The sequence below is a fragment of the Hipposideros armiger genome, unplaced genomic scaffold (genome assembly GCF_001890085.2).
Source record: "Hipposideros armiger isolate ML-2016 unplaced genomic scaffold, ASM189008v1 scaffold_350, whole genome shotgun sequence".
Lineage (NCBI taxonomy): Eukaryota > Metazoa > Chordata > Mammalia > Chiroptera > Hipposideridae > Hipposideros > Hipposideros armiger.
Genome location: NW_017731700.1, coordinates 869,386 through 882,519, shown reverse-complemented (window position 1 = coordinate 882,519; position 13,134 = coordinate 869,386). Strand labels below are relative to the sequence as shown.

Genomic DNA, 13,134 nt, shown 5'->3' with positions numbered 1-13,134 from the left:
CCAGACCTGAGCCTCTGTGGGAGGGCCCAGCCCTGAAAAAATGGTTCCCTCCTGTTCACTACTCATGTGCAAACTCCACACCAGGGGAATAATGGTCCCAAAAACCTCCAGCTCCCGCACCAAAGGCACTCAGTTCAGTCCCTCCCCCAGGCTCCTGGGCCCGGCTCACAATGCTACTCCCTCCACCAGGAACCGGGTGAGTTCTCACCAGCGAGTGAATCGGTTTGCCGGCTCCACTGTTTCTCCAGATGCCCTCAGCCTCACCGAGCCAAGCAAAGAGAGTCCTCACTATTTTCTCCTTCCAGCTATCATAGAAATCCTCTTCCCGGCAACGTAACTCTGGGGTGGTGAGTGCGGTGTGGGGCCAGAGGGTCTCGCCCCCAACCGGAGAAGTCTCCCCACCGCCGACGTGTCCCTCACGGGGTTTGCCCTCTCTCGTCTCTGCCCCTCCTACCAGACTTGATGTGGCCTCCTCTTTAAGTGTTTCATTTAGAGGTTCTGCTCATCTAGTGTCCAGGGAACTTCCGAGGTTGAATATCTTATAAATTATTTGTAATTTTGGTATGATCCTGGGAAGCAGTTGGCACAGCATCAGTCTATTCCACTATCTTACTGGAAGTCCCTACTCCACCATCTTGACCAGAAATCTCCTATTTGCAATGGTCTTAACTACTCGTTGTATGTTGTCTTTCCTGCTTAGCCTACAGTAGCAACAGGATCAACTCTTTCAGCCAGTCACAATTTCACACCTACTGACCTGTTGTATTGCACAAATAAGGCCACACATGGAAAGCCAGGCAGTTATTTTTTTACCATTTTTACCCCAGTGCCTGGGCCTATATTGTAAGGCTTCAAATTTCATGTGCTCTTGTGAAATCTTTGAGCCTCATGTGGCCTCAAAAGCCTAGCTATGAGTTCCTTTGCTCTTGCCCAACATGTCCCCCAGACAGTGGGAAAGCCTGTCCATCTAGCCAATTTCTCTCTGAGCCAGACCAGCTACATGCCACCCAGTCCTCAACCATTATAATAGGTTTCACTTCACTTTATTGGCAGACTGCAAAATTATTCAAACAAACCAATCCTCTCCTCTGACAGAAATTAAGGGTCACCTGAATCTACTGTTACTACAAAGTGTGCCTCCCACAGCCCCTGCTTATTTACTCTGTTCCCAAGGGCAACCCTCATGTGGCCCTGCATAGACTGCCATGCCCTTTTTAGGGTTGTATATTTGATTAATAAACTTCAGTGTTATTTTATCTGTCTGGTGTTGGGTGTTGCGTTTGGCTATCACATGCTATTTAGGGTGGAGCATCTCTTTCTCACCAATGGGGTAAATAGGAGTAAATCAAAACCAGTGTCATACTGTCCTATTTTTTTACATGTCTCATTATTTATTAGGGGAACCTGCACAGTTTAGATAATATATTATACTGGTCACCCTCCCTGGTGCTTGTAGTTATTTGCTTTTTTATTTATTTAGTGACTAGTTAGACTACTTTGGTGAAATCTATTCCCCCTCCCCTAAAGCATGAAATCTCTGATTTTTCTTCTCAGAGAACCAAGCACAGGCTTGGGTATGCCTACAGTTGCTCTGGGATGACAGTGTTTTTAGCAAGGCTGACTTTGATTGTCTCGTTCTCTGACCACACTCAGCTGTTATTCTTCACTAATTGCTGGCTAAGGCATGACTTGCTCAACAGGCTGATCCAATTAAACTTGGGCTCCTTTGATGGGATAGTTCCACAGCCTTGCTGCAGGATACGTGCACCTGTGACCATCCCATATATGAGGTATGCCCTGTCCTGTTCAGTCTGGGAAGTCAGTGTCAGGTAGTTAGAAAGATTCCTTGGGTTCAGGACTGATGCTTAACATTCACCTCTGAAACCCCAGTCCTGAGTGTGGTACTTTCCACATAGTAGGAGCGCTGCCTATGTTTAGTTGAGAAGAAACAATGTCACAGCACAGTTACCCTCTGTCTAGTCACTGCCTTCTCAAAATCCCCCAGTGGCTTTCTATGCTCTCAAGGTCAAGTTGCACTAGTTTACCTGGCTTCCAAGTGCCTCCACAGACTGCAGTCTAGGCTTATCTCAAACTAACCCACATTCCCCTAACCCCGACTCCTCACTTAACATATGCACATCCTTAATGTAGTCTTGGAACAGTCAGTGTCAGGAGTTAGCTTCTTCACCTCACTCTCTGCACATGAGAAATACTCAGTAAGCAGAGTTGCTGCTGCTGCTACTACCACTTCCACTGGAGCTAGAAACTGGCGAAGGCAAGGTCGGACTCAGGTCTCCTGACTGAGTCCTGTGCTCTTTGCTCCCACTGCTTCTTTGCAGCACACAGTTGAGTACACAGTGAACACTGGACAATGAAATCTTTGATCCCGGTCTCCTTTGCTCCTTTTGCATCCTCTTTGTGAGTCCTGTGGCCCAGGAGATGACACAGGGGATTTTAGTAACCAGAGGACAGCCCTGGTTACCCCTGAGCAGACAGAGATGTGTGCAGCCTCAGAAGTCTGGTTGGAAACTACCTTTGACACCATCTCCTCCAAGCCAATGCATGTATAATCTCTACAGCAACTGATAGAGAGGCTCACCAGGCTTTGCCTGTACGCACCTCTCCCTCAAAATGCTGATGATCCCAGCACATATTAGTAGTTAATCAATCTATTTCATCTTAGGGCCCTGGTGGGGAGAAGTGTCTTTGTCCTGCTCCCTCTTGGCCCTTTTATCACTGGTCCTTATTATGCCTGTTGAAAAGACATATTTCCCAGCACAAACCTGGACCCCTCCAGCTCTGACAATCCTGTTTCTCTTTTGTTAGGGATGAAGGATCTGGCCGTCAAAGTCAAAACAATCATTCAAAGTTCCATCCTTATCACTTTTCACTTTGTTCCTTTTGGCCTTGGTTTAGTGCATCAGCTTTGAAAATGTCATCCCAGGGTTGATGCTTTGGTAAATGAGTAACTAAGAGTGCTCTGCTTTTGCAATACAGGGCACATAAAGATGGAAAGGTTTTGCTTTCTGGGAGACGCAGGTGGCTTCTTGGGCATGTGCTGTAAGTACTTTTTTTTTTCTCTTTGGAATCTTGGAACATTTCTATCAGCAAGTCAGAATCCCAACTAAGCATGGGCTCCAAACTCCTAGCTCTAGAGGCCAAGGTCTAACTCTAGTCATCTGATAATTGACCTCCTACCAGCCTCTATGCCTTTTACAGAAAGGGGACACTGGTGATAATGTGGAGACTGGATAGAGGGGTAGAAGCAGTTGGATTGGGGTGGGAGACATTGGAAGCAGTGTGATCTGCTAGGAGCCAGTGAAGTAGCTTGCGCCATGAACTGAGGCACTGACAGTAGAAAGGGAAAGAAAGGAAAAGTTTTGAGAGGTATTTAGAAGGTGTACTCAAATGGAATCATGACTCATGGGATGTGGAGATGAGAGTGAAGGAAGTCCCCAGGGTGGGATTTCTGGCATGGGAGTCTCAGTAGATAGTATAATGATGACAAAGAACAGGCTTGAAGGCTAGGAAGATGATATGTTTACCTTTGGAAAATTTGAGATTTCCAAATTGAAACTGAGGTATACATGGAACATTCTGGTGGATATATTCAGTAGGTAGCTGGACAAATGGCTGGGAACACAGGAGAGCAATCTAGAGTATGTAGTTTTGTGTGATGGCAGTTGTGTTCTTGGGGGTGGAAGAGATCACTCAAGGAGAGAATGGAGGGCTGAAGGATTCCTGCTTTGACTCCATGGACCTCTTCCTTTCTGATCACTCATGTCCATGGTCATTGGATTCCATAGCTGATTCCCTTACTGCATTGCCTTATACGTACTTTTCCAGGCTCAGAGAATCTTAAATCACATTTTCTGGCTTCTGCTCTAATAATTTTAAAATAACATAAATGAGTATAAAAATAATACTATTAACATGTCTTGCAACTTATAAATGAATCTTTAGATGACACTGACGGTGAGAGAGATCTGAAATGCAAAAAGTTATACTTTTGCCTTCCTGTTATTTGAAAATACTCCTGTGGCTTCCGTGTGTTGCATGAATTCATTATTTTCAGCTTATGGCCTTGTGCATGGCCCTACAAACCACCACCCTCCCATTCCAACTATACATAGCTTGTGAAAATTATTCTCCTTTTGTCTTTTATCTAAAGAAAATACACGTTATTGCATTTCTTATAGATTTTATCTTACAAAAAATGCCAAATTAAAGAAAATCAAAATTCAAATCTACAAAATATAACATAAGCAGAGAGAGGGCTAGTTTATCTAAGGATCCCTCTTTTCTCCAAAAAGCTGCCTCTGGCTCAAAAAAAAATTCAATTTATACAAATTTTATTTACTGACAGAGTTTACATATGTTGCTATTACATCTGAATGACAGTCCATACCATTATTTCTATGGCCCCAACAAGCTACCTCTCCTACTTCCTCCCCTATTAGATGTTTCATCAGCTTTTCAGGGGAGAGAGGCCCCCACAAGGCCCCTGGTGAGCACAGCATTAAATATTTTCCATTATTTTACTTGTCATAATGGGTGATTATTAGGTGGTTCTAGCTCAGAGTTTTCATCCAGCTAAGATCCCCCAATGGTTCTCTCACCTCATGTCTTATAGATAACCTTCCTTCCAAAATGCCACTGTTCCTCTGTCTGGTTCTCTTGGTACTTGGGCTTCATTGTGCACCACCTAACAGCACTGAAGGCAAAGTAACCACCTGCCATTCCCCCCAACAAAATGCCACTCTCTATAAGATGTCATCCATCAATGCTGACTTTGCATTCAACCTGTACCGGAGGTTCACTGTGGAGACCCCAGATCAGAACATTTTCTTTTCCCCTGTGAGCATTTCTGCAGCTTTGGCCATGCTCTCCATTGGGGCCTGCTCCAGCACCCAAACTCAAATCCTGGAAAGCTTGGGGTTCAACCTCACAGACACCCCAACAACAGAGATCCAGCAGGGCTTCCAGCACCTGATCTGTTCATTGAATTTTCCAAAGAAGGAGCTGGAATTACAGATGGGAAATTTCCTCTTCATTGGGAAGCAGCTGAAACTACTGCCAAAGTTCTTGGATGATGTCAAAAGACTCTATGAGACTGAAGTCTTTTCTACCAACTTCTCCAATGTTTCTGCAGCCCAGCAGGAGATCAACAGTCATGTGGAGAAGCAAACCAAAGGGAAAGTTGTGGGCCTTATCCAAGATCTCAAACCAAACACCATCATGGTCCTGGTAAACTATATTCACTTTAAAGGTAAGGTTCTACAATGTCCATTTCTAGTTCATTGTTCCGATAATCTGGTGGGGCACTGAGGAGAGCTCATCATCTCTTCTCACTAGCATCAGTAGGTGTCCCTCATGCCACAATAACCAGCTCCAATGGACATAGCTGTGTGTAGTTTTGGATCTTCTAAGAGGGACATGTAGCTCTGTGGATGAGCCCAGAAATTTTCTAGGGAGAGGGCACTTTCAGAGAGGTGAGTGACAATGATATGATCATCCTTCTCACATCTAGCAAGAGAATCATGGTTTCCAAAATATTTTGTGAGGTGGAACACTTGACAGGCAAACGGATTTGGGTTTAAACCCCACTGTGGCCCTCACTTGCTGTGTATTTTTGGGCATATTACATAAATATTTATATCACATACAATGCACCCACTATGTATTAAGCACCATGCTACATGTGTGGTTTATACACTTTGTTCCATCTGATCCTCACATGTGCCCAGGTTCACACAGTTAATAAGTTTCAGAGCTGGATTTGTCTTATTCTAAAGCTGGTGCTTGTAACAACAAGAATCATGTGACTCATTTCTGAAGATGCTGTGCCCAAATGATTTCTCCTGGTTCTACAGCACATGTCAGCCACGTTTGGTGGAGGAGTGAACAATTATTGGCCACAAACCACACACTTATAGACGGATAAAATGGCAGAACAGATCTGTTGTCTCATTTCACCCTGTGTGTTGGATGTGCTTATACCTTTTTACGGAAGAGGAAACTGTGGCTCTGAAGGGTTTGGTGTAAGTATAGTGGTTTTGAACACTGACAAAACATCTGTTGAACATGAAGTTCAACATTCTTGGGTGTGACTCCTGGTTCTGCCACTTGGCTAGCTGGGAGACCATGTAAAGACACTTTCTCTCCTTGAACTTCAGTTACTCACTTGTAAAACTGATTAAAAGTAGGTACCTACCACTGTGGTGGTCTTAATTAGTAAATGAGATGACTGACGGAAAAGCTCACACAAGTCCTAATACTAGCTTAAAACAAACAACTCTTTTCTTTCTCTATTTTAAGCCCAGTGGGCAAATCCTTTTGACCCATCCAAGACAGAAGAAGGTTCCAGCTTCTCAGTGGACAAGACCACAACAGTGCAAGTACCCATGATGCACCAGATGGAACAATACTATCACCTGGTGGACGCAGATCTGAACTGCACAGTGCTGCAGATGGACTACAGCAAGAACGCTCTGGCACTCTTTGTCCTTCCCAAGGAGGGCCAGATGGAGTGGGTGGAGGGGGCCATGTCATCAAAAACACTGAAGAAGTGGAATCGCTTACTGCAGAAGGGGTAAACACCTTAGATGATGTGAAAAGTGAGGGTGGGTGTGTTGGTATAGGTAAGATTGAGTTCAACAGAAACTCAGAAGCAGGAGAATCGACCTGAACTGAATAGCTGTGTGATGACCATTAAAGTATCCTTAGAACATATGCTGTGCCAGTCGGTTTGCCGGGCACTTTACATACTTCATTTCATCTGAGCACATCAAAAAAACCAGCAACAGAGATACTATCATAGACATTTTTTTCAAAATAATTCAGGGCTAGCAAAATAAGATGAAGTCTCCAAAGTCAGCTAGCAAATAAATTGATGGCTTCCCAGAGGCTAACTAGAGCTTGGGAGATGGGTAGGATTTTTACGTAAAGAAGTGGGTGCATAGCCATACTGGGGTGGGAGTACTAGATGGAAAACCACGAAATTCTCCAGGTGCTTTTGTAACCACTGAAAATTGGGCCACTGGCTCCTCAACCGTGGCCAATACCCCAGCGATGTTTCTGCTTGATTTTAAGTGAGTCTCTACTTCCAGAGCTGCAGTCCAACATTGGCTGAACTAGAGTACATTCCTTCCAGGATAACTTCTGTGGTTTTGGTGCCATGTGTTGACCTATATAGCAATGGTTGTCAATATCTAGGGGAGGATCATAGTCCAATATAAATATCATGGTGACAGAGAGAGGAAGGGAATTATGACGTCGGTGCGCTGATAGTTATGTGTTCCCTTCCATCTCCCCACAGGTGGATTAACTTGTTTGTTCCAAAGTTTTCCATTTCTGCCACATATGACCTTGGAGCTATCCTTCTGAAGATGGGCATCCAGGATGCCTTTGCTGACAATGCCAATTTTCCTGGACTCACAGAGGATAATGGTCTTAAACTTTCTAAAGTAAGTTGGTAGATGACATTCCCTGAATGTATGAGCTGGAAGAGCCATTGAGAGACAGTTCATTTAACTCTCTTGTTGTATCAGTGATGATTTGGAAGCATAGGGAGGCAGCATGACTCCTCCTAGGGCAGATTCACTCCATAGCCATTCTCATTATACCCAGACAAATCACTGTAACAGTTACTTCCATCCCTGGCCTTCATGTCCTAAAATAATTCTGATAGAAGAACTTAATGATCAGAATTGACTCTGATGAGATAAAGTTCTGGAGGTGGTGGCACTGGCGGGGGAAAGCTTAAGAAGTGATCAGAAAGCCATGGAGAAAGACGTAGTTCCCTGACAGCTAGCTCTGAAATAACCAGGTATTCGTTAACTACACTTAACCAAGTAGCCTTCATATTCAAGCACCATCAACACAGCATGGTAAATAGTAGCCCTGTGTTTCCCTTTTCATTTCTTGATTCCAAACTGTTTCAAAGACTGTTCCTGTTTCTGGAGGGGATCAGCAGTGTTTGTTCTCCCCCCACAGGCTGCCCACAAGGCTGTGCTGCACATTGGTGAGAAGGGAACCGAAGCTGTAGCTGCCCCTGAAGTCAGATTTCTGGATCAGGCTGAGATAACTCTCAGCCCTATCATCCAATTAGATAGATCTTTCCTGTTGTTGATTTTGGAGAAAAGCACCAGGAGCATTCTCTTTCTAGGGAAAGTTGTGGACCCAATGAAAGTGTAGTTGGGAAAGAGTCTGTTAGCTAATTGCATGTACTGGTTGCAATGGAAAATAAATAGTATAGCCTGATACAAACATGTGGGCTTGGACATTATTTCCTTCGGGCAGGGGTGGAGATTGGAGCAGGGTGTGAAAGAGGCCACTCCTGTGACCAAATATTCAGATAGTCAATGAGTGACTCATTACCCAAAGCACAGGAAGGCCCCCATGCCAGTGCATTCCTCTTTATCAGAAATCTCCCCAGTTAGTCAGTTCCAAGGAATTTAACTGAGCTGGCAAATGTCATCTTCTCTGCCTTCTGGAGAGTCATTGAAATGCAAGTTAGGCTATATTCCAGTATTATAACAATAAGATCAATGAATATAAAACAATGCAAATGCAGTGGATTATATGTGAACTTCTCCTTCCCTTCATCCCACCAGAATGGTTCTTTGTATACTTGCCAGAACTGCCATTGGTGAAGAGTAAAAAAGGTCCTTCCACTAGAGGACTGAGTCACAGACTGAGAGCTACTGCTAGGGATATGGCTTTTGTGACCCAACTAGCATGGAACAAAAGAGCAAGAGACACAGAGATGAATTTTCCTGTACAAGCGCACATCTCCCTCAAAAAAAAAAGCTTCCTTATTGCTAATTTATATGCTTGGATTGGAGAAACAAAGTCATTCATTCATGTCATATCTCATAGCCCATTCTTTTCTATATCCTAATTGGACTCCTTTCCCAATGTCGTACTCCTGTCCCACTTGCTCAAGTACAAATCTCCTGGGTAGTCTGTATTTTTTTGTTTCTACTTTTACTGAAGTTTGATACTTACTTATTCCTAGATCCTTCCACAACCTCCACTTGACTATGCATGCTATCCTACACCCAACCACCAATCTAGATTTCATCTTAGACAGTTTGTACTTAAAGCCCCAGTATTAGAATTCAGTACACATAACCAGTACAGTGAGTGTTAATAATGTGGTATTTGAGATTCTAGCCCTAAGGTGTAACTCTTCAGCGGCAGGGAAATAATAACAAATGCTTAAGTGATTTTGCAGTTACTGGGCTTCCAGATTGAAATAAATACGTATGTTCAGAAAAGTATATAGCCCACAAACATTCTAGTGTTTTCTTATTAGACCCATTTGCATGGAGGCTTGCTTATTCTTGGTATAGTTTAAATTTTGGTTTTATGGATAAAAAATTGGAAACCCAAAGACAGAAAGTGATTTGTAGTACAGAAAATTCATTGCTAAATGGAGTTTGGTTTTACTAAAATTACATTACAATCCTGGCTCTGCTACTTATACTGTTTTATAACCTTGAACTAGGTACTAAACGTTGCACATTTTATTCTCTTTATCTGTAAAATGGGAACAATAATAATATCCATGTCATCAAGATTTTATGAACATTCCATGCTGCAAAATATGTAATGTGCTCAGCACAGAGCCAGACATCTGATAAAAAGCCTTGTAAATATTAGTTGTTATTCCTTTTGGTCAACATCAGACAGTGGGCTGAGAACAAAGGTTGCAGTGTGGGTGTTCTGGTTTGCACATTTATGTTCTCGAGCTCAGGCCCTACCTTCAGAGGCCAGAGTAAATGCCATACAGGCCCCTTACTAAATCTCCCCAAATAAGTTGCATCAGAGGTTGTTCTGGGAGGAATATCAGTATCTTCAGGGGGACGCCGGGAATTACCAAGATACTATCCTTCAAGTAATTCATGTATCTCAGAGACTAAACCTGATTCAAATAATTCATTCCTGGGGCCAGATCATGAAGGACTGCCACTAATTCACCTTATAAATTTCAGCTCATTTGAGCAAACTAGGAATAAAACATAACTTCCTTAATCTCATAAAGGTTGCCCATAAAATAACTATACGAAAAATGTCACTTAATAGTGGAAGTTTTTTTGGTTATTTTGTTTTGTTTTGTTTTTTTAGAAGAATTTTTACTAAATTGGGACCAAGACAAAAATTATCTATATTATTGCTTCTATTTGACAGTATACTGTAGACCTCAGTCAAAGCAGCAAAACAAGAAAAACAAATGAATATTATAAAGGATGGAGTGGAAAGGAGGAAGCAAACCTGTCCACACAGAAAAAAAAGAAAGTCTGTGGATAAACTTTTAGAACAAAAAGGAGAAAACTTATTGGGGAACAGAGTTAGGTTGTATAGAATTCACCAACTCTTTTTACCTTTTGATAGAATTATGCTACATGGCTTCCATAATATACCACATTTCCTAGCCTCCCTTGCATTTAGGTGTAGCCATAAAACTAAGTTATCATCGATGGAATATGAGTGTAAGTGATGTGTGACATTTACTGACCAAGATATTGTAACAGCCGGGTGCTCCCTTCACTCTTTCTTCCATCTCCTTTGAACTGAATTGTGGGCTTACTTATGATCCATTTTGACCACCAAGCAGATAAAGAGCTCTTTGACAGTTCAGAGTAATGTACGTGTCTCTTTTCAGAATAATATTTTAAATGCCAAAAAAAGTGTTAGGATTACAAAATGCATCAGTAATATTGAAATATAATTATATAAATAATATAATTAAAATTACTGATATATTAATATGTGTGCTTCCACAATAACATACTAATATGATCTTATAAAAAGAATAATAAATACATTATTTCTGAAGTAATAGGAAGTAAAAATGATATTTCAAGATATCTGCAACAATGATAATGTGTTCTGAAATTATATGAATTGTTATGGAACAAAATCACAGATACAGCTGCCACAACTGTGGTTTGTGGCCCGCATTCATAAATCAACAAAATACGAAATTTTATTTGGTGGTTGATAAAATTAAAGATGAAATTTTTTTATAAAAAAATTTATAGACCCTCTGAATTTCATCCTTAGACTTCCTTGAAGGTTCTATGGAATCCAGGTTAAAAATTGCCTTTGCAGAAAACAGGGTGGAAAAGACCTGATATCTAAATACTCAAATGGAAGAGATGGCCCACTGGCCTAAACTGCTGATCCCAGATAATTAAGAGAGCAGAAACAAATTTCAGTTTTCTTTAAGGGTAGGATTTATTGCTGAGTCTGTTTATTTTATTTTTATTAGTTTTGGGTGTACAAAACAATGCAATAGTTAGATATTTACACCCCTTAGCCTGGCTGTATTAGTCTGATCAAGCTGCCATAACAAAATACCATTAATGAATTTGATTAGACAAGATAAATATTTATTTTCTCACAGCTCTGGAGGCTAGAAGTCAATTATCAAAGTGCTGGTAAACCCCTTTCTGATGAGATCTCTCTTCTTGGTTGTAGCTTTTGTGCTATATCTTCACATGATCTTTCCTTCAACTTGTGGTTGGAGAGGGAGAGAGAGAGAGAGAGAGAGAGAGAGAGAGAGAGAGAGAGAGAGAGAGAGAGAGAGAAAGAGAGGGAGAGGGAGAGAATGAGTTCTTAGGTATCTCTTCTTGTAAGAACACTAATCTTACCAGATCAAGGCCCCACTCTTATGACCGCATTTAATCTTAATTACTTTGTTAGTCCAAATACAGCCACACTGGGGGTTAGCACTTCAATATATGAATTGGCGGGGGGCAAGGCATACATATTCAGTCCATAATGCTAGCCTTATTCCAAGTAATATAGAAATTGGTAGCACTAGTAAGGATGTTGCAGGCTATATTCTCCAGGAAGTAGACTGAAATGGTTTATTGTACAGGATGTTTAGTGTCCTTGGTCCTGGTGCCTTGAAATGGCTGGGCTTTCACACACTGACTTCAATCAGTCATGAGATATGGACCAGACACTTCTATGCAACTGAAGCTGTCTTTGAAGGGGCTAAAATCTTCCTTCACTGATATCAGCCCTAGATTCTAAAACAATTCCTTTATTGAAGAGGAATCTGTATGATGCACCTCCATGTCCAACATAGTCTACTCCTTATGCTGCTAAAATCTATTCATGTTTTAATGCTTATTACTTTTTGAAATTATAGTTCACATACAATATTATATTAGTTTCATGTGTACAATGTAGTGATTACATGTTTATATAACTTATAAGGTGATCAATCAGATAAACCTAACACCCATCTGACACCATACATAGTTACTACAATATTATTGACTGTATTCCTTATGCTATAATTTACACTCACATGAATATTTTCTATATACCAATTTTTACTTCTTAATCCCTTCCACTTTTTCACCTATTCCCCCAAACCCCCTCCCAACTGGCAGTCATCAAAATATTATCTGTATCTATGAGTTTCTGTTTTATTTGTTTATCTTGTTCTTTAGATTACACATATAAGTGAAATCATACGGTATTTGTCTTTCTCTGTCTGGCTTAACTCCTCTCAGCATAATACCTTCTAGTTCCATGCAGGTTATTGCAGATGAAAAGATGTCGTGTTTTTTTATGGCTGAGTAATATTCCATTGTATATATGTACTACCACTTCTTTATCTGTCCATCCATTGATGGACACCCGGGTTGCCTCCATATCTTGGCTATTGTTAATAATGCTGTAGTGAACATATGGATGCACATATCCCTTCCAAGAAGTGTTTTGGTTTTTCAGATAAATACCCAGAAATGGGATCCCTGGGTCCTTCTTTGTCTCTTGATATAGCTTATATTTTAAAGTCTATTTTGTCTGGCATAATTATTGCTACTCCAGCTTTTTTTTTTTCATTTCCATGTTCATGAAAATTTTTTTCCTTCTCTTTTCTTTCAGTCTGTGTGTGCCTTTCAATCTGAAGTGAATCTCTTATAGGCATCATGTGTAAGAGTCTTGTTTTCTTATCTATTCAGATAACCTATGTCTTTTGATTGAAGTACTTAATCCAGTTACATTTAAAGAAATAGTTGATAGATATATAATTATTGCCATTTTATTATTCATATTTTTATCTTTTCTTTTTCTTCTACTTCTCCTCCTCCTCCTCCTCCTCCTCCT

General features: G+C 41.1%; 1 protein-coding gene across 1 annotated transcript; it reads left to right on the top strand.

Moving 5' to 3' along the window:
- The first annotated feature begins 3,028 nt into the window (after positions 1 to 3,028).
- SERPINA7 (serpin family A member 7) lies at positions 3,029 to 8,261 on the top strand. The gene is made up of 5 exons (XM_019661500.1): positions 3,029 to 3,060; positions 4,634 to 5,269; positions 6,319 to 6,592; positions 7,319 to 7,466; positions 7,996 to 8,261. Exons 1-5 carry the CDS (start codon positions 3,054 to 3,056, stop codon positions 8,194 to 8,196), a joined length of 1,266 nt encoding a protein of 421 aa, XP_019517045.1. The 5' UTR covers positions 3,029 to 3,053; the 3' UTR covers positions 8,197 to 8,261.
- Positions 8,262 to 13,134: the final 4,873 nt, after the last annotated feature.